Here is a 21,869-nt window from a genome sequence, read left to right on the forward strand (position 1 = left end):
ATGAGAACCGTATGTAGCACTTTCAAAATTGGAATGACATTGAAATTAATGGGACTTTGAATATTTCAATCTACTACAAAAATGAATGGGACTTAAAATGAATGTCAAAATTCCATGCGTACCACAACAGCTTGTCGGAATAATCCAAATGCCATTAATGTTGACAATCTTATTATCTTATACGATAATTTTAATTGTATGTCTCTTAGTGCTCTTATATTGTAAACTGTATATTTCCTTAGAATTCTTTAAATAAAAGACAATAAAACGGTACATATGCGTTGTTCATTAATCCGATCACCACCTTCCTCCCAATTCCTATTACCTTATTTCTTCTTAAAAGAATCTGTATAAATAAGTACAATAATAAGCATATAATTAATTATTCTTAATAAAAATGATATTTTAATTTATTCTTGTATCCACAACCTCGAAATTTGTGAAACCATAGTCTCGATTCATAAATTAATATCAATATTCTAAAAATTACATGAATTGGTAACGTATACGTAAGAGACCCCGTGTGTGTGAGATGTACTGTGTAATAGCACCGACTAGATATAGGAGTCGGTGATACGACCGTGGTCGATACTCACTCAATTCGATACGAGTACTTTTGTTCGATACCTACTTGGTATCGTAACCACAGGTATCGAAACCAAAAGTACTTGGTATCGAAACAAAACTATCGAGTAATATACTCGTATTTACTTGTGTCGATTCATCCCTACCTCCAGTCGCTTTCTCCCCTCTCTTTTCAATATACGAGCGAGAGAGGAATGACTCCATTGCTACTTCTGTCCTTCGGTCTCGCTTCATCCCTATCATAATACCGCGCAGTCTATTATACAATATATCTATGATACGCACTCCATGAATTTAACTGTAACGACATCCAACGGAGAAACAGTTTATTAATCGGCTAACAGCTTGAGCATGTTGTCATAGATGGCACTAGGGATAGAAAGCAGATTGTCCAACTATTTTGACCATCGCTGTACTATATACTCACGTGTACGCGCGCAATTCGATAGTAGGGGGGGAAATAGAAAGAGAACAATGTAATAAACGGGTAGATACGAAAGAGAGAACAGTATAGCGTCAATGGAAGAAGGAAAGGGCGATGCAACGAATTTGTGGGTAGAACGAAGAAGAATATACCAAAGGAGAGAGACAGAGACAGGGGATGCTCGCCGACGTCACAAGCTGCAGCTTCAAGAAGCTTTAAACGAGAGTAGCAGTCTGTTGAAGTCTGTTCTTCATACCTTGCACTCGCGGTGAAAACTAACGCCGACAGTCTGTATCCCGTGACAGTAGCTTGTAAATCGTCGCGTGGAATGGATCGGTGTTTTCCCTCGGTGCATGTATCAGCACAAAATTAAATAAATAGTAACACCAAAGAAAACTTCCCCTTCGACGCTCGTGTATTAGCGTCCGAACGAATGTAAACGGTTTCTCCGTCAGCCACCCGAGGCTCCGTGTGTTCCCTGTATTACTTGCCAAGCGATCTAACCAAGTGTCGAGTGTCAGCGCACCATACAAACGCGAAATGGTGCTCTCGGAATGCCACGGGTTCGTCAAGTATGCATTGGTCTGCATCAATCTCATATTCTGGGTAAGTTCATTTCGCGAGGAGCATATATTTTCTACCACGAATAATCGTGTAACGATCTCTCATCTGTTGCTGCGCTTCTCCCTCTCTCCGTTCCACAGAGAAACTTGTACAATTTAGCTCGAATAACTTTCCATCAAATTACATCCATATATCATTGCTATTTTCACTGAATTTTACAATGTCAACGGGGGACAGTTCTGTTGAAAATAACGGAATGTAATTTTTCTGCTGGTGACTTCATAAAGTTCTCCATTGATCGATAAAATTATGCATTGTACTTTTCGTGCGATGTGACGAGAAGGGGTGGCTTTATTCATTAGGGGACATAATGTAGCGAGCGTGCCACGACCGTTATGAGTATGCAAACGAGTCGTATGATAATTTATGTGCAACTTGGTTCGTTAAGTTTAAGCATTAGGTCGTTGCTATGGCTAGAATATGGTGATAGCATCCCTTGTTCTTCTGTAATAAATTAGAATAACAACTGATGAAGGTTGAACAAATTATTGTGTATAGGGACTACTTCTTTCTTGATGTAAAAAAGAAAGTATCATTGAATATCAAGACTGTTGCAACGACCCGATGATACGAAGGATAACAAAGTATCCGCACACACCCACTTTTTCCAAAAAATTCCTCGTTTATGTTGTAAAAAGTTAACTGATAAAAGTACACAAACGTATATGTTTTTAAATCGTGCACGTTTTACTAAAGTATATTTTCTAATTCTGTTCAACATATTTATTATAACATATAGTGTGGAAAAACGATTTTCATCCGTTACTTACTTGTGAGTTCGTGAACATGAATGCTTACAGCAGGAGTCTTCGGTTCATTTAATTAGAATTTCAAAAATATCATTAGAATCTAAATAGAATATTCTATTCGCTGTAATGCATTTTTTATATCACCTCATTTGGTCTGTTACAACAAATTTTTCGACAGAACATTCAACGTTGGCCAGCATCACTCGTCACTTTATTCCGCATGACTGTACTGCCCTGTTAACCTCTAATTTATCTTAAAACGCGGACTTGTTCTGTAGATAAATGGAACACGGTCTGAACTAATCGCATAATTAGATAAATTAATCAAGATCCACATTAAGAACATTCGTTACTCAGCGCGCAACGCAATCAAAAGTAACGTCAACTTCTCGTTTTTTCGTGTCCTCGACGAATTAATTGAAACAAATTCTTACAACAACCAGCTAATGTTTCGTACAGTGAAATTGCAATTTTACCGTATATTTTTTAATATCTCACTAAATGTCAACAATACCCTTCTGGACTGAAATTTTAAGATTTAAGACAGTTTCAAGATGTATTTGTTTTTTTTATTCACTGAAAAAGTGAAGTAAAATGGAGTGAGGGTGGCGACTTCCGGTGGGCGAGCGTGACCTTTAGGGATTCTTTTCTATCTCGTTTTACCGTTTTTCCTACCTAGCAACAACGGCGATTCTAGCCTGGCTCGATCGATTGCATCTGGGTGTACACGAGCCTTTTCCAAATCTCTACCTTGTCCTTTACAGAATCCATAGAACGCGTCGCCAACGCGTACCAGGCACACCCTTTTCCGCAAACATCTCGAGTTTGTCAGATTTTCTAATAATTAAACTATAAAACACATGGCAAAACGTGTGCAAAACTATCTAATTCCATTCTTGCTCTCCAGTAAATCTACGAAATTAAGAAAACACTATGTCTATTGGTATACTTAGGGTAAACCGTATAGGTATATTTAGGGCAAAACTGAAGCAGTGCCGTCCATGGAAAATTAACCCTCTTGGTTACCTTACAATTTTTCTGTGTACCATCTAGAAATACCTTAAAAAATATACGCTCTGAAGATATTTATTCAAATTGACACATTCTCTCCAGAAATAAAAATAATTTTTTTTTTTTCATAATTTATAGTGAAGTGTATATTGTATTACAAAAAAAAATATTGAAAGTATTATAGTCACGTCACTTTCTGTGTCAGAATTTATAATTTATATTTCGGCTTGTGGGTAATAAGTAGACTCTGGATTTGATGCATTTATAACCCGTAGGGCTTTGTGAAATACAATAAAAGACAAAACTTTCATCGCATCCAATGATTTTTCTATTTTAATCTGAACCCAATAAGATACTTGAGAGCAAAAATAAATTTCTACATATGCTCTTGTCTTTACAAATTACTTTAGAAAATGTTATTTTGCATAAAAATCCGCAGTCTAGTAATAAGAGTGGGTTAAACAGTCTGCTTTTTTCCATCACATTTCACGTCTTCGAACGACGGTCTGAGGTGCCTCTCTACGAGGTTAAGAAAACGTATTCTCGTAATCGCGTGCGTTGACTTGTTGCGAACCCTCCTTTAATTAGCATCGTCGCAGTTTTTTCTGTCGCGGAGCCACGTGACCTCGAGAGGGCACAGCTGAATCGATTGCATCTGGGTGGCCGCGCGATATCTCCCGTTGATCGTGTATATTTGCCCTAAATTTCGGTGGATTTACAAGTTCCGTAATCGATTCAGCGGGACGTCAACGTCGTACGTTGAATCACGTTTTCTCCATCTTTCGTTCCCCAAGTGTTCATCATTTTTAATAATATCGCGGAAACTAGGAACTGAGGTAGTGACTCAGATTCCTTCGAATCGCGTCGATCGAACGCAGCCTGGCTTGGGGGGATCGGGAGTCAACAATTTGCTGAAAGATTAACAATAGCGCTTGTGTCAGCATCGCGCAACAAGCGTTGCGACTAGTTCGAAAATGTTGAACGGGCATATAAGTGCGTTTAAATATAGATTTCCAGTCAGAAAGCGAATATGTTCTTCCTACGAGACCGCATCCTACACTACACCCCGTTCGCGGCCCCCAGAGTTCACTTCTGTCGCGTTTCGCGCGATCTTTCGAGCGATCACGTTCGATATGTCACAGTAAAAGTTTTCATTCAGTAAATGTATACATTTCCTAGTGATCGTATGCACTTACTAATCTGGTTAGTAAATATGTATTCGTTTTTGTAAAAAATTTATACTTTTCTTGACTTCGTAAAAACAAACAGGGTTTCGGATTTTCCACGCCTTTAAGTGTATCGGTGGCAAGTGCAGCATCCAGGGACAGCAAACTATTCGGAAAAAGTAGCAAATGTCACATTTAGCGGCTGGTACCCTCAAGGGTATTACATACCACACATTACTTAATAAAATTCAAACACTATGGTACTTGGACATTACATTTCAAGCAGAGACCAAGTTCGACCACATCGAAGATGTAGATACTGAAACATTAGAATGTGATCCTAGAGGATATTAACGGAAATGAGACTCGGAGGAATCCAATATGGCGGAACCGTCCCGCCTGCGCGGGAATGACCGATATCCGTGGAAAAATTGCACACTGGTCCAAGATATGTCAGTTATTTCGTTTCTTCGTGGAATAACTTCTGAAAGTAGAATAGCGGCTAACGATGTTGAACTTGGCATACTTGGCGTCGTATAAAGCTGCCAAATGCTTTCACAGAAAAGCCGTAACACGGCCATCCCACCCGGTCTTCTATTTTCTATCCCATGATTTGATACCTTGGGAATCGGATTCGCTAACTGTCGTAAATAGACGAAATCATTTGGGAAACCAACAGGCAATTTTACATTCCAAGAACACTAAACAGAAGGCATTGGCCAGAGTTTTTACCCCCGCCAATTTACTAAAAATATTTTTCCGTTTGATTGGTTTTTTTCCCGCCATTTTGTGACTTTATCCTTTTCTATGATACACCCTGTATAAGACAGAGCCGTAAAACGGGACGTGTCCCGTGATTCGTTAATCGAATTAACACGCAATCTGCTAATGAGTATTCCGTCGAGCAACATGGAAACGTATATTTCCGTCGCCTGAAAGTGAGATCACGACGCGGGAAACGGTTACGGAGATCAAACGGTGCCGCGTGTGACATATTCGCCATTGTCTTTAGTTACCATTACCTATGGACGGTGGGATGGTCCGCCGTTGGACATATACCGTGAAATATGTAGTCGTTACGTACAGTTAACCAACGTTTAGTTACCCTCTTATAAGCGCAGTTACTATGGCCGTTTAAACGGTTAATCTTTAATAAGCGTGGGCATCGGTTTATTGAAGTAAATGTCAGTGAGCTCTGCAGTCTTCGAGATTTTAATGTTATCGTCCCACACGGCTGAGAAATACTAAATGCACCAATAAATAATCCACTGTATATCGACCAACGTTACTTACAATATACGTAATTTGCAGAAAACCCGTTCCCTGTCACTATCCGCCATTTTGAAAGAAAGAACACGCATATCCGAAATCGTGAATTTGCATAAATTTCCACGATCTGGTTGTCAGTAACGGAAAGTTAGATTGAAATTAAAAATTTAATTTAATTATGTCATTATTTCCATTGACAGCCCGCAGTTTGTTAAAGGGCAATAGTGGGATTGTGGTTACCGCTGCAGACAATACAAGTGGGATTAAACGAGAGCGAAATGAAATGTACGAAATGGGAACCATAGGGAAACGATGTTCGCGTTATTAATGTGTAGGAAAATAGACACGGCTTGTGTAATATGCAAATGTAATTATGCAAGCCTTATTGAAATTCATCGTGCAATTTGCAAGTTGCGACAGACGGCGAACGCGGTGTGTTTGCTTTTGAATGCATTAAGCCGCGCGTTCTAAATCTTCGCGGAGCAATGCAAACCTTTTTATGGCTGTGCAAGGCTGAATAGGAAAATATTTACGAATACTTATGGGACCGATTGTATGCTCCGCAATGTATACGCACACTTCGAGAAACATAACCAAAATTATTCATACTTACACCGACCTAAATATCGACCGAAAAATTCTTCCTTCACCGGTAACATAAAAAGCTCCGTTACTTGTGGGATGATCTGTTGAATAAAAAGAAACCGTTGAGTTCAATTCAGAGGAATGTTTGCAGAGAATGAACAATTTCTTTCACGCGGTAACTTGACAGAGCTTCGGCCGACATCCACGAGCAACAAACCGCCGCTGGGCGGACCGCCTCTCCCCGGCTTGATTTACCGCGGCTATGTTTGACGTCTGATCGTATCCGCGAAGAATCCGTTTGACTCGACCGATCCCACACCGTGAACGGTTCTTGCATTTGTTTCTTACATCAGCATTCGCAGCTCGGAGGCATATTCGATGGCGGGACACGCGGCATGAATACAGGAAGTCCTCTGTTCCGGGACAGGCACGCTTGCGTCGAGATTACACGTTCAGTGGAACGTCCGAAGAACCGTTCCGCGGGTTTAACCTACTGAACCTCCTCCCCCCTCCCCTATTCCCGCGATCCCCAGGGCGCCCTCTCGTGTAAACACGCCGGGTCCGTAGTAGTGATGGGCACTATCGACTAATTACTATTTAGTTGCAAGATACTATTGATTATTTAGTCGACTGAAATTTTGCTTTAGTGATTATGTATAGATTATGTCATCAAATTTTCAGCATCATTTATTAGTTCATAGATAGAATTTCAAAAATATAAGTGGTAAACAAGTTATTTTGAACAATTAACGATCTGACTTTATCGGAGAAGTTCAAACGATTAGTTTACAAGGTAATGCATAAGAAAAATATGGAAAAATTACAATTCAAAACAATTGTTATTTTTCGCGATGAAAATAATCACGATCCAGTCAACTGAATTAGTCAATGGTTTAAAAAATTAGTCGACTCACAGTAGTAGTTGGTTACTATCGACTTACTCAATAGTTTTCAGTCGATGGTGCCCATCACTAGTCCGCAGCGAGTAATGGCTTGTCTCGGGATTCGCCCGAAGGAGGATGGACTTTCAAGAAAACTGGCCGCGGCGGATAATGCAACCCACTTAGGCCCGTTGCAGTGATAAATGACCGCAGTATATGTTCTGCAGATAAAACTCCCCTACCCCGGCTATCTTCCGAACACAGAAGTGACCGCCTACGACTACTTACTTGTGTCGGAGAGCTTCTTCGTTTGGTCGGCTGGAGATCCAACGATCGAAGTGTGTACACTAGGGGAAAAAGTGGCGTAAGAGAAAGGTCTCCTACCATTTGGTAAATTTATTTCAAGTACTGAAATAAATGTTAAATCAAATGTTAATTTGGCATAAATTTCTGTAATTCCCAATTCAAGAGGTAGGAGCATTAGTGGGAGGTCCTTCCCCTACGTTACTTTTTCCCCTAGCCTCCCCAAGTCGAGACTTTTGGGTGCTGGATTCGAACCCACGATGATTGAGTTCGTCATATTTCTGGCCTAAGACAATGTCTTCTATCTTGTGCATTCCGATTTCTTCTGTTTCCTTGCTTCTGACGATGTTTTACTCGAGACTCAGCCGCATCTTCGTCACACTCTAAAATAATTTTAAGACAATCGTATTTTGTTAGGACAGTTTAGCCAAAATAACGCAGCTTGCATTAAAATGCCCCAAGAGTTATTAGCTTGGGCAGTGGAGTCCAAGCTGAAGTTTGAATGCGCTTTTCAGTGAAGAATTTTGACTTCTTCACTTTTTTCTTTTTTTTTTTTTTTTGAATTCACGTTTATTGTCAAAGTAGTGTAAGTCCAGTATCGAGGGTAATTTATAATATAGTTTCTATAGTTATAATAACTAACGAGTAGGAATAAATGGACTACACCACTTTCCAAATAAATCCCTTTATAACGTGTAGAACTTTGATAGATAGTTCTCGTTCGTTAAAACGAGGGCCAGTCCAGTTTCCATGGGAACGGTGTATGTATACATACTGCATATGACGCATCGTGAACATGGGGGGGGGGGCACGTCTCTTCCTATTTTGTCGCAAAAATATACCTGACCTTTTTAGCCCTATTGAAACCGAGAAAGCCTGGGACGAGTGTTCCGGTTTACGGCTTAAGCGCCGCTCACAATGCGTTTGTATGGATAAATAATGAAGTATTCTTGCGAAACGACCAGGGCCAGCCAGAACGGGACCGTGCCCTTTACAATGGTCTGCCCACCAGATGTGAACGTTTCCATGTTAAGCCGGGGACTTTCCCGGTTTCTCTCCCCTCTGACCTTTTTTTTTTTTGCGACGTTCGCGAAGCATTCGCTCCGAGAGTGTATCGTATATAACTCAAATTGTTCGTATACTTAAGAGAAACAAGAACCAGAACACGTTTTAATATTATTGAAGCAGCAGAAATTGAAACTGGTCATATTTTAAATTTGTAGTTCCTTAAATTTCGTGATCCAATAAAAAGTGATTAACTGATCTAATTCGTTATCTATCGACTTTATAAAAAAATGTCTGAAATGAAATTTATTGTATTTGGAAAGACTGATCGGATGACGACAACATACAATTACATCTACAAGATAGTACATGTTACCGTCTTGAAAATCAAATGTTTCTTCATATAATTTAACGACGTCTCCAATCGCTGTGACCAGTCAACGTGTCCAGCATTAAATTGTCTAGAGGTTGTAATTGTGTTTCAACTTTCAGGGTGTGGGGCTGGCAGCAGCGGTCCTGGCAGTATGGATGCTAACGGACCAGACATTCCTGATGTCCCTAACTCAAGAACAGCACAATTTCAACGCTGGCCTTTACATCCTCCTCTCCGCTGGGATCCTGATGCTGATCGTGTCCTTTCTGGGCTGTTGCGGCGCCTTTCGTTCGTCCCAGTGCATTCTGGTCGCTTTCTTCAGCTGCCTTCTGGTGGTTATCGTCGCGCAAATCGCGGCCGCAGCGTGGCTGTACAGCAATAGGAATTGCCTCGAGGAGCTGGTCAAGTCTTCCGTGATAAATACCGTTAAGGTATCGACAATTACTCAAGACGATCGCGAACTAAACACTCGCAGTGTGTCCGTTAAGGGAGTTTGCAATTACTCGCGCCACCAGTCTTGTCCATCTTGGGCGTCTATAATTAGTCCATTCGGCTATTTTCTAAACCCGGCTATCTGATCAGACGACTATAATTGCTCCATTCATCTTCTTGAATTAGACACCCGTTGAAGTGTCTGTTCGTTTAGCTTTTTCTTTTTTCACCGTCCTCAACACGCCACACGACTGATAGTTTTATTACAATCACTTAATCCAGTGAATTACACAGCTGTTCGTCGTGGCATTCTCTGTAGAAATGCGGTGACACGTTACATGAAATTAAAATAAATCTGGGAACAGTACCTTTTGTACTACTGATTAAATGTTTTAACGGTTGATTGATCCAAAGCTGAAATAAGTAATGAGTTATTTAATTAAATAACACATGTGAACCGATTCAATTTAATGTACTACACATTGTACAAACCGGTGGAATATTGTAGAAAATATAGAATATATGATTGTTTAAAGTTTAGTACAGCTAAAAGTTTGTTAGTTTAATATGGTTCCTATTTTAATTTACTCCAGTTTCTGTGAGTTAGCACATAAAAATTGTATTCACATACAAATCTGCAATCCAATGATGACCTGTGTTCATTAAAACTTTTTTTTGTTAATTCTAATTTCCATCAATCTGTACAGTTTATATTACCTATAATTTTGTAACACTCTGTATCTTTAGCGAGTAATCATCAATGTAATCTCTTTTTCAGAATAAATACGGCATTGACACCGCTCACACAGGGGCCATAGACGCGTTTCAGTCCGATCTCGGATGTTGTGGCGCCACTGGTCCATCCGACTGGACCGGCAGTAAATACGCCACAAGAGATTTCTCAATTCCTGTGAGCTTAACCGTTTCAGGAGATGTGAACAATATGTACAAAGTACCGGAGTCTTGCTGCAAGGACAAGGAGAGCCCGTACTGCACATTAGCCAGGAATATTAAAGTAGGCAGCGAGGTCAGCCCAGCAATTTACAACGAGGTAATCTCTTTTATTCATAATTGTCTTGTACAAGTGAATTAGATCTCTTTATGAAATTGTATACTGAAAGACAGTAGCACAATACAGAACATGTGTCACTGTACTGGAAGTGGTTAAATCTGTTTTGAAGGAGAAACCTTTATGTGTACAGAAGAGAACAAAGCTGGACATGACTGTCGCAAAGAAATTCAATTACATTTCATGAAGAGTTCTAAAAACAATTCTTGTTCTTTACGAAACCTGATGCAAAGTATAGAGGATGACGGGCCACCAAAATCTCTATCTATAATTCATTGTGTCAGAGAAATATGTTTTGAGATATAACTGCTGCGAATGAATATCCTTAATAAAATACAGATAATTGAACTGTTTCTGATCCACCGACTAATGTAACAGATGAATTGTTCACATTTCATGAAGGATATTCTAAAGACAATTCTTTTCTTTGATGAAACCCTATGCAATGAAGTTTGACAGGCTATCAATTTCGTCTTCCTTCCACATTCTGCATCAGCGTGTACACAAGCCTGTCGAAAGCCGGCTCTGTGCTGAGAACAATTGTCATGACTCACCGGTGGAATCACGCCCGGTTGAACGTGTTAATGCGCCAATCGTCGTGAAAGCCTGGCCTCGATTAAACCTCACAAATCTCTTTCCTCCCGGCAGGGTTGCATAGACAGGCTGATGGACGCATTGAACAGCCACAAGAACATCGTGATAGGCGTCGCCGCTGGGATCGGCATCTTGGAGCTTCTCGGGCTGATCTTCTCCCTTGTGCTATGCTGCACGATCGGTTCGTCCGACAGATACAAAGCTTGAATCGGAACGCGTGGTCCCGGACGCCGTCTTCTAAATCCATCCGTACGTCACATATCGTTGTGTCAGAAACTCTAACTAGCCGGTATCACGATTTGATCTCTGTGTGCCAATTCGAATTAAGTTCCCTGGTATTTCTCACTGTCTCTTGGAGTTCGACTGATCAACGAATTGTCATGCGCATCAACGACGCGGCAAGCGTCGTATAGTGTCAGTATTCTTTAACCCTGTTACCGTTCCAAAACTTTCGGACGGTTGTGTGTATTATGAATCCTGCTCAGGAACGAACAAAAAAAAAAGAACAAATGACAGTTTTCTTTTTTACCGACATATATTTTACATCTCTTTGTAATTTTGCTGTTCGTATTTGCGATATCGTCTGTTTTCCAAGCATTCACTACTGTAACATGATCATTGTGGTTGTATACAGTTCCATCGTATATTGGCATTTATGAGAATTGTAACGAAGACGTTCATTCGGTTCAGCGCCAAAGGGAAGATACGCGTGCATTCACAGTTTTTTTCTTACTGCCAAATGCTCTTTTCGGCTGTGTCTCCTTCCACGCGAAAGACTTACTGCGGACGAGCATTTAGTTTCTTTTTCTTTATTATTTTTTTTTTTTACGGAGTACCTATATGATTTACAATTTCTGTTAGGCCAAAGTAGTAGACCAAACTAACGTTAATATGTTAAGGAGCGAGTGGACAAAGCGAGAGTGAGGGAGAGCATGAGTTTCGCGCGAACAATAAGGATTCGACGAATTTTGTTTGTTTGTTGCAACTGGTTTATTTACCAAAGAACGTTTTATACTGTCTCGAAGTTTCACGTACGTGGTTCATTGTGCACTCTAAACTGCCGATCGATCATTTTTCGTCTTCTGTGAAAACGCAACAAAACAGATTCTATGTAATAATTTGTATTATTAGGTGACGACTTTTTGGAGACATTTTTTACTGTTTCTTTGATGCGATTTTAAGACGCGTGAACAGCTTTGAAACTGATACTACACAAGAATTCACGTACAATCTACAATTGTTCTGTTGCCAATATACCAGTTTCAACGTACGTACATACATACATCTATATAAATATATATATACATACATATTATAGTATCACAAGATGCTCTGAGATGATCGATCTGATAATTAATATTGATGTCCAAATGAGATTATATTAATTGTAAGGACGCTACTAAGCGGTTTTGTCTCTTGTAGCGTTATAGTCTATCCATGTTATCTTAAAAGTAAAAGAAAGCGGTAGACATTTAACAGAGAGGACATAGCTAAAAACAGAAGCATCTAATTTTTATAAGATTCTGGAAATTCGTGTAATCTATTTTATTGGTGTACGACGCTTTGAGGATGTAATATTTTTTTAAGAAACTGTCCCGGCGGACAAAATTATTTAACAGCGATTAATCGGAGCGCTCTCAGAAAAGTTTAAAAAAAAAAAAGAATGTGGAATTTCATGTTGTATTAAAATCGCTGCTATTGGTACATACGAAAAATCTTCACCCATAAGGGGTCTGAAGTGTTTCGGTGTAACGAAAAAGAGCTGCTTTTGGAATAGTTGTGTCTTATAGAAGTGATCGATATATTTGACAATGAATGTTTTATAGATTATCCACGACTATAGCGAATAGAGCAGATGTTTATCAATTGTTCATCTAACATTCATCGTCAAATGATCTAGCGTAGGCTAAAGACAAATTGATCTTTGCGTATATTGTATCTTGGGTGATCAGTATGGTACAAAAAATTGCGGGAATTCTCTTGTTTCGAGTGCGTTTCAAATCAAAATATGCGAAGTAAAGGTCATAGTATCTAGTCTGTAAAAGTTGAGTCCCTTATTTATCAGGTTAATCATTTGTTAGGAATAACATATTGCTTACCAATATCTGAACCCATCAATGAAATGACAAACGGTAAATTGTATTATATACCAGATGATATAAAGATTAAATGGTGAGCAACATGTTAATTGATCGCTTTACTGGAACATTATTTTATGCGTTTCACGTCTTTTGTATGAAAAGTTCAAACACAACACACACTGTTCAGTAAATGTGACGACACATTGTACACTCTCTTTTATTAACCAGGAATTCTTGAACTGATTTATGAATAACTTCTTTTATAAGTGAAAGTGTTCTAATTTAATTATATTCGCGGTCAGTAATATACGTTTGTAATCGTTAACGTTTGAGAAGTTCTGGTTAAGTGTATAGATAATTATCTACACCAGGCGTGGACAAACATTCGCCCATGGAGTCACATAAATAATAACACTAACCTGTGACTGTGACTGCCCCACTTCCAACACATACTAAGTAAGCATATCAACGGTCACCAAGATCCTCTGAGTAGGGACCTCAAAAGTGCCGAAAGTGAGGACAATCAGTATGCGCCCGCACCTCCTGCCCGAAGATGACGATGACGACACAACAGAAGCAAGTGGTGCAGGCTGGTGTTATTGTTTATGTGGTTCCACAGGCGAATGTTTAGTTAGGCCTGATCTACACGTATATATACATATATATATATCTGATGTTATGTATGCAAAAAAAAAATAATGCGATTTAAGAATATAGAAACGCTTATCGAGTAAAAGAGAAGAAAGAAGAGACCAACGAGCAATTTAAAAGATGATGATCCAATCGCTATAATTACGGGCTCTAGAATCTTCAGTCTTTGAGTAACTTTGCGAGTTGCACAGTTATTTTGTCAATTATCATACGTTCGTAACGTAAAATTATAGAAAAGTTTTTTGAATTTACTCGATGTTTGTATGGCGTTTTATTAACGTGCAAATAATTTACACTTGAAAACTGTTGGTTTAGGAGTTAACTCTGGTACATCAATGTTCATTAACCCGGACTCGTTCGAACTACGCGGATTAGATGAAAAACGATCTAAAACATCAGAAACCTTACTAGCCACTTTATGTGGCGCTAACTGAAACCAAATGGTTCCAGAATAAGTTATGGTACCATTATAATACCCTGAAAAGATCAAAGTGAGAATGGAGGACGAAGTCGCATAATCACCAAAATCTGTGCCCCAGGGAGCTCGCAGCCGGACCATCACTGTAGCTGCGGATAGCACTTTATTGGGCGAAACACCTATAATATCATTCTTCGTATCATACATTGAAAACGCAAAAGACGGCAACTGAGTAGAAGCAACTATGGAAGCAGAAACAACAGCTCGATATGGACGAACAGAACGATTCAAAACTAAGCCAATATCACTGGGAACAATATCTTTTGTCATACTACTACAAGTTCCATAAAAGTCTTTCCATAAAACTCTCCATAAAGTCTCGGACTTCGCCGAAATTTCTCCGAAGAGGAAATATCAGGTTCATCAGGGACCACCGCTCGCGTTCTGGGTCATTAATCACCCCTCCCTAATGGTTGACGCTCTCTCCCTCAGGCGTACCACGGATCGTTGCAGCGTGTGCCAAGCGCCTCCGTGACCCGTCGACATGTGTGTTCCGGGGTCACGAATGTTTACCGGCACATGGGGCCTATTTTCGGTAATGCCATACCCTACGACCGGTGCTTCGTTCGTACAGAACTGCCTTCCGGTATACGATGTCCGCGGGGCTCGTTGGGCCGTGGTCCCGCAAAGGCATGCCCTTCATGCTTCCGGGACTCGGTTCGCCAGTATACACCCCGCTGTCCGGAATCGCATTCGGGCCCCTACGCGTTATAATCCATTCAAGGCGGCACGACCAGGCCCCCGAAGGGTTTAATACCTGGAACGGCCATCGCCCCCCTTCCCTCGGGCCCGAATGAGCGCTCCTGGCATCTAAGTATCTTACTTCTGTTCCGGTAGCATCCTGTCGGAGATCCTCCCGGTCCAGTGTGTGACCACGCGTCCTTAATCGCTATCCCGCATGCTGTTCGGTATCGGTGCCCTTTGCCCACGGAACGCCGTCACGGGCTGGTGTTTGAATGTACGCTCGGTGTACGCAAGCCCGTGCCAACGTCCGCGATCGGACTCCCTGATGCCTATCTTAAACTAGATCGAGAACGGAGGGGAATTCAGGCCTATTTGTCCCGTCCTTGGACAAATATTTCCACCCACCCCCTCCACGGGCGGTCTTCGGGTTCCGAGCCCTCACCACCCCCGGGCTACTTCCCGGAACCCACCCGGTCCGTTGTTCTCCGCGAATCCTGTGAGTTTTCGTCACCGTGATCCCTATGGAGGGTACTGGCTCTTAGAGAAGAGTTTTCCGTCGTCCCAGGATCACGGCGGGGACTGAGAGGCTAAATACGGCTGGATTCGACAGGGTTCCCCATCTATCTTTTCCCCCGTGATACCTCTTCACGAGTGGTCTTCGGGGAGCAAGTCGGCAGGTTTACACCCCCTGTCTGCTTTACCCTCCCAACTCGTATCCCATCACCCCGCTTGTGCAAGTCGGATCCGCGTTTATATACTACGTTTCAGAGAACCTGAAGCATCCTGTCCCTTCACCCTTGTAAATTCTCGGTTGGTGAAACCGGGTACCTTCGCGGGTTCGGGGGGGGACTGAGAGGGAGCTTTGTGCCTGGACGAGAGCCACCGAAACTCTCCCCCTACACCCTCCCTCTTCACGTAAGGTCCACATGGATCGAGCTTCGAGACAAACATTAGCCTCACTCTTTCACAATACGTATCCCTATTGTGCTGTGAAGTCAGGTTCCCTTGTGTCGCTAGATTTCCGGTTAAACGCGTGTTTAGTTTCTTATGATCTTTTTTTTTTTCTATCGTTTTAATTATTTGTGTGTTTTTCTTTATCTTTTCTTCTTTATTGTCGCATGTCTTTCTAGCTTCTCATTATATTATGTATATATATTTCTTTACTTACCGTATCTTTCTATTTGTTAATAGTATTCCTTCTCTTCTCCTTAACATTATTTTATTATTATACATGTGTGTGTATTTATTATCGCTTTTCTTCTTTTTCAAAATTATTTTTTCCCGCTACCTGGTTATGACACGCTCACCCCTTCCTCCCTTATCCCACCGAATTCTTTCCTTTCTTTTTTCACTCCCCCCCCCCTGCGCAAACTCCTGTAATCCCCTTATGGCCAATTGCGGTACATCGTCTTCGTCTAGTATCGCCTTACGAAGTTTCTTGAATCGGGGCTCCATTAACCCCTGGCATCTCATTAAGATGTGTTCGGCCGATTCCGCCACCACCTCGTCGCAGAACTCGCATCGCTCGTCCTGCACCTCTCCCATCCTTGCCAAATGATGTTTTAGTATCGCGTGTCCCGTCAGCAATCCTGCCACCCTTCGCGTGTCCTCTCGACGTCGTCTCCTTCCTCGTATCTTAGTCATTGCTGGAATTGGGGCCTCCTAAGCTTGGGATATGGGAGCAGGGATTAGATAACTAAGCAGTGGAAAAGAAAAACTCCGAAAGAGCCACTCGCGCGACTCAATCTTACATTTTTTTTTTAGGAGTGCCCGGCCTTTGCCAGGGAAAGGCGGGCACTCCGGTTGGAGGTGGGGCACGACCTCTCGCTCCCGGCTGTGGTCACAGCCATGGTCGGGAGCGGGAGGTCCTGGAAAGCGGTGTCCTCCTTCTGCGAGACTGTTGTCTCGCGGAAGGAGGACGACGAGCGGGATCGCGAAAGGCGCGATCCCGCTCGCCGCGAAAGAAGGAGAGCGAGGCGGAGCCGTGGACGTGGCCGGGGGACCCGCACGGCCGGCTCTGCGGACGTCGACGGGGGGCGGGTCCCTCCGTAGGCGTCCCGCCTCGCTCTCCTCGCAGGCTGGGCCTGCGCGGGTGGGGCGGGCGCGTGCGCGGACATGGGGAGCTGGGGCTTAGGCCTCAATAGCTCCTCGCTCCGCGCGCGCGTCCGGGCAGGCTGGACCTACCGGGGGTTTGGCGGGCGCATGTGTGCGGGATCGCGGGGGGCCGGGGCTTATGCCTTGGTGGCTGCCCGCTCCGCGCACACGTCGCCTGCCGGGGCCGCTGATGCAGTTGGGGTGGGGTACCCAACTGCATCCAAAGTAAACCGTGAAATACTGAAGCATCTATTAATTGAAAGAGAAATGTAAATTTATTCATTAATTGTGAAGCAGATGTTAAAATACATAATATCCTACAATGTTTCCAAAGAGTTAATATAGACGATTGTATTCATCATTTTTACGCAGCAACGTGTAATTTCATTGTACTTTTTTGCGATTAGAACCATACACCCATCATCATATAATCTGTGTTCACTTTTATAAATATAATCGAATTCTTTGTTTACGATATTTTTTTTTTAATAAATACGAGCGATAAATGTGAATTTATGTATATGACAAATCTGGCGAACAAGACGTGGAGGAAAAGAACAAAAGTATATATTCGGAAACTGTTTGAGAATCTGCGTTTAGTGTCCAGTGTATTAATGTTACAAAAAAAAATATATATATATAAATGCTAAACAATCGACGAGCAAGGTATAATCATAAAATATATGAGATCATCACTCGTATAATATTCTTCATTTTGATATTAATATATTTATATATACTTACATAAACCTATATATATATATACATGTATATACATATTTTCTTACTGATTTTTGAATGAGATATTTTCATTCTCACTAATTTCATTATCGATTCTTTTTTAACACACGTCTTATATATACATTGTATATTATATTTTCTGCCAAAAGAACAAAGTATGCGTCTGACTTTAACGTAATTTTATAATCCGTACTCATGAAGACAACACACTGAAATTAATCCTTTGGTACCTAGAACAGGTTTTGCTCTGTCCTTGCGCACTTTTAAATGTTCACGCAAAAACAAATGGTGTCACACGTTTGCCACATTTTACGAATTTACAAAACAGAACCAGACACTGCACGTTGAACATCCGTACACGTGATTACCAGGTGTACGTTTATTTCCAACTTATGTATATTACACAAGTAAATGTTACCAATGATGTTCGAAGAGTTCAATATACACTTAATGGAACTATTCAGAGTTTTCTTTTTTCTGTGACACTTATACAGTATCATTCCTTGAATTCCTCTCACAGACTAAGTGCATGAGGCCATCACATCCAAAGACTTCCTCTAATCCTTTCTGTTATTTTACTTTTTTTTTTAAACACTATTTGATCTACTTTAATGTGTTCAACAATTTTTAATCAATACTTTCTAATTATTCCATTAATTAGCCTCTATACTACATAAAAATTCTATACAACAATATAATAATTCATACCCTTACAGATTCATTTGGAACAACATGATATTTACTGTCTCATCTGTTGAAGTAAAAATTGATTTTATTTTCTTTATAATTTTAACTACATCGAACGTGTCATCCGTCGATTATATTGGGTAGACTTGATAAAATACAGTTCCTGAAATATCATCCTACATCAGCACACTACGGAAGCCAGGCGCAAAATTAAAATAACAATCACGACCATGCAAACGCATTCGCGCATACAAATTCATCATTTAATATTTCATGTCATGCCGGCTATAGTTTATATAGCCTTACGGTTCATTTGAATTCACGGTATCCCCCTCGAAGCGTTCTCCACAACTTGAATATCGTATATCCTCTTAAATATTCTCTATTGTTCCATTTTTAGGATGCTAATATGCTATTACGCTAAGTTGTTAATTCTTGGTACAAGTACAAAAATATTTATTTACTACATATTTCTATTGATATAAGATATAAGATTTTCTATTGCTTAATGTGTACTTAACACGTGCACGAGTCATCTGCGTGTGCATGGAATGATGCATACAACGACAGAAACCAACGGAAGTTTCGTACAGATCATAAATTATCCACAAAAGTGTTACTCAGACTTTGTTTCTCACTAAAAAAAAAACTTTAAGTACGCATTCCTGTGTATATTAATTCTTACATGTAAACAATACATCTGTATGTTTCACACGTTTTTGTTAAAACAGAAAATCAAGAAATTAAATCTTAACTATAACCTTGACGGAGCATTTGAAAAAGAAGCTTAACGAGCATTATGACTTCCGTAATTAACAGTTCTTACGATTAAAATCCTTTTTTAAACTAATACCATTTCCGTTTGCTGTAATTCAGTTAGTACACTATCACCACGGGGGTACTTCTCCGACAGCAGATTACAACAATCTTAATTCCAAGAGTGGGGGAACGTAACTCGAGCTAACGTCGGCAACCTTGTGCTGATTTTTATCTCACAGATATTATTTCTCTTTCTACTAAAGAATCTAATAAAATTTAAATTAAAAACAACAATTACAGTAAGCTAACATAAACGTTAATTATAGGAGTGTCTTTGGAAAAATTTCATTAAAAACAGGCAGATAACATTTATGACCCAAATAACAAAATTGTAGACCAGAAGCATACCTTTCCGGAATTGTTGGTATAAGTATTTACTGTAAGTATTTTTCGAGACTTAATTTTCTCATATTGTACCATTAATACTTCTAGTACCCAACAGCCGTAATATCCACTCCACGGTCTTCGCCACAAATACCTCGAGCCGATACTTCGGCTTTTCATACGTAATACAAATTATTATAAACTCTGGTACGGAAAGTGGACGAACTGTATAATACTTCCAACGGTTTTCATGTAAAACAAAACACACTTTACAGTAAAATACAAAGTGTAATATTACCTATACTTCTAGAAAAAAATGTGTTGATTTCAATAAATACCATTAAATACGACTATCTAAAAACTCGATCTAGTAAAAAATTCAACAAAATACGAACGTGTTTCATTCTATTTAGAACCAGACAATTTCCTTAATAACATGTTCCGCGAATTGGTCCACAAAGGAATCATATCCGCATAGAATCCGCAAACCAACTACCACAAAACATAAAAAAAAAAAAACAAAACACCGAAAAGTGAATGTTCCGAAATTGATCAGTCTCCCACAGACGTCGAAAATTTTCGGTATTCAGTCCCACAGTGGAGACCCACCCACGGTCCCCAAAAACAGAGATGGACTGCCAGAACCGACCAAAGGAGGAACGTGGAGAAAGTGAGAAAAGGTGTAGGAAGGGTTGGAAGGAGGGAGCACACAGGTGCGGCCACGGTACGGTCCGGAGCGCCTCCAAGCAATGCTGTCCGCCGCGTAGCAGCGAGAAGTCCTCTTTTCCGCTACGTTCTTCGGCTCTCGGCTGGTCTGCTCGATTATTTCGTGGCATCCAGTGATTCGTTTTCAGCCGGTCGGGAGTTCCCTCGAACAGGTTGCCGTGTGTGGACACGACGACGGACAACGGTACACGGAACGAGCGCGCCTGTGCTCTGCCCAGTCGGTGAAATCCAAGAAGGGGTGGGGAGGGGCCCCTATTGGCGTTCCAACGGCGCCGATATTTTCGGTGTTACACACGAAATTCCGTGTCGTAACGTGCACGGCGGCGACAGTGCCACCTCGGTCCAGATCGAGATGCGACGGGGTACCATTGATGATAAAGCAGTTCGCCGGTGAACGATCGGATGAATCACGATCTCGCGTCCTGCTCCCGCCACAATCCGGTGAGTACACGAGGTGAATAAAATTTCCTATTTTTGGAGAGTGGTGATTGGCCCCCTCCTTTCCCCCTGTGCTTGAGTTCCATTAATGCACTTCAGGCCCTCGTATATAGTTGGTGACACGGACAGTTATTGAAATACTGTAAAAAATTACGAGCACACCGTGAATTTCGTATATTTTGTGACGTATGAAGTAGTAAGTTTCAGTAAGTTCAGTAAATTTGACAAAGTTATGTCATGCTACACGTTCTCTACGTAAATACCAATGTTGCTAAAAGGCTGACGGTATATCCTCCGCGACACAATAGTACATCCGATATCACCTGTTGCGTGGGTGAGCAAGTCTGACGTTTTATGAACAGTATGACTGGGTCGACCTACTTCGGTCTTTACGTCCAGCCGATACAGTTCGATCCATTGAAAGAACGGGAAAAAATACAAGATTTTTTCTTTTGTAATGTCGAAAACGACTCTAAAGATCGTATCCTAATTGTACAATATTCACCGTGTTAATAAAGTGTAGTTTTATATAACGACACGATAAATGCATTAACTCTACTAATTATTACATATCGTCCTAGATTCCAGACACCATTTAACATAACGATAAATATTAGCTAATAACTATATCTATACAATTTTCTATATTAGGTGTGAAAATAGTCCTCAATTCTATTTAGAATGTTCCCAATAGCCTCGAGGCTGCGTGCTTTTCTATATATTTTTTTTTACTAGTTAAAACATCAGGTAACTGACGTCATTTTCTACAAGGTTTCAGCGTTATTGCGTCTCTGTTCAATTTGTACTTATTCATCAAATATTCTGCCGTCGCGTAGCCGCGCGATACGCTCTCATTTGCATCATCCTTGACGCGTTCATCCCGATCGGAAGTCCCCCACCTTTTGTCCCTTGGTCGTGTCGCGGCAATTGCTTTATTTTCAGTACCGAATTTCCGTTTTTTTGACTGGAACTCTAACGAACACGTGTTGTCCATCGCGGCGGCGTGGTTGCTCCGTTTTTCGCATCGTTTATTCACCGCGACAACAATCACTTCGCCGGAATCGCTCCTCGAAATT

General features: G+C 40.8%; 1 protein-coding gene across 1 annotated transcript; it reads left to right on the forward strand.

Moving 5' to 3' along the window:
- The first annotated feature begins 1,549 nt into the window (after window positions 1-1,549).
- LOC107191151 (CD9 antigen-like) lies at window positions 1,550-11,313 on the forward strand. Its single transcript, XM_015580116.1, has 4 exons — window positions 1,550-1,615; window positions 9,095-9,406; window positions 10,186-10,458; window positions 11,125-11,313. Exons 1-4 carry the CDS (start codon window positions 1,550-1,552, stop codon window positions 11,275-11,277), a joined length of 804 nt encoding a protein of 267 aa, XP_015435602.1. The 3' UTR covers window positions 11,278-11,313.
- The last annotated feature ends 10,556 nt before the right edge of the window (window positions 11,314-21,869 follow it).

Source organism: Dufourea novaeangliae, unplaced genomic scaffold (genome assembly GCF_001272555.1).
Source record: "Dufourea novaeangliae isolate 0120121106 unplaced genomic scaffold, ASM127255v1 scaffold241, whole genome shotgun sequence".
NCBI lineage: Eukaryota > Metazoa > Arthropoda > Insecta > Hymenoptera > Halictidae > Dufourea > Dufourea novaeangliae.

Excerpts from the sequence above, each read along its gene's own strand:
- LOC107191151 (XM_015580116.1), top strand. The coding sequence starts at position 1,550 with ATGGTGCTCTCGGAATGCCACGGGTTCGTCAAGTATGCATTGGTCTGC. Across the intron at positions 1,616-9,094 it reads GCATCAATCTCATATTCTGG|GGTGTGGGGCTGGCAGCAGC; the intron begins GTAAGTTCATTT and ends TTCAACTTTCAG. Across the intron at positions 9,407-10,185 it reads CCGTGATAAATACCGTTAAG|AATAAATACGGCATTGACAC; the intron begins GTATCGACAATT and ends TCTCTTTTTCAG.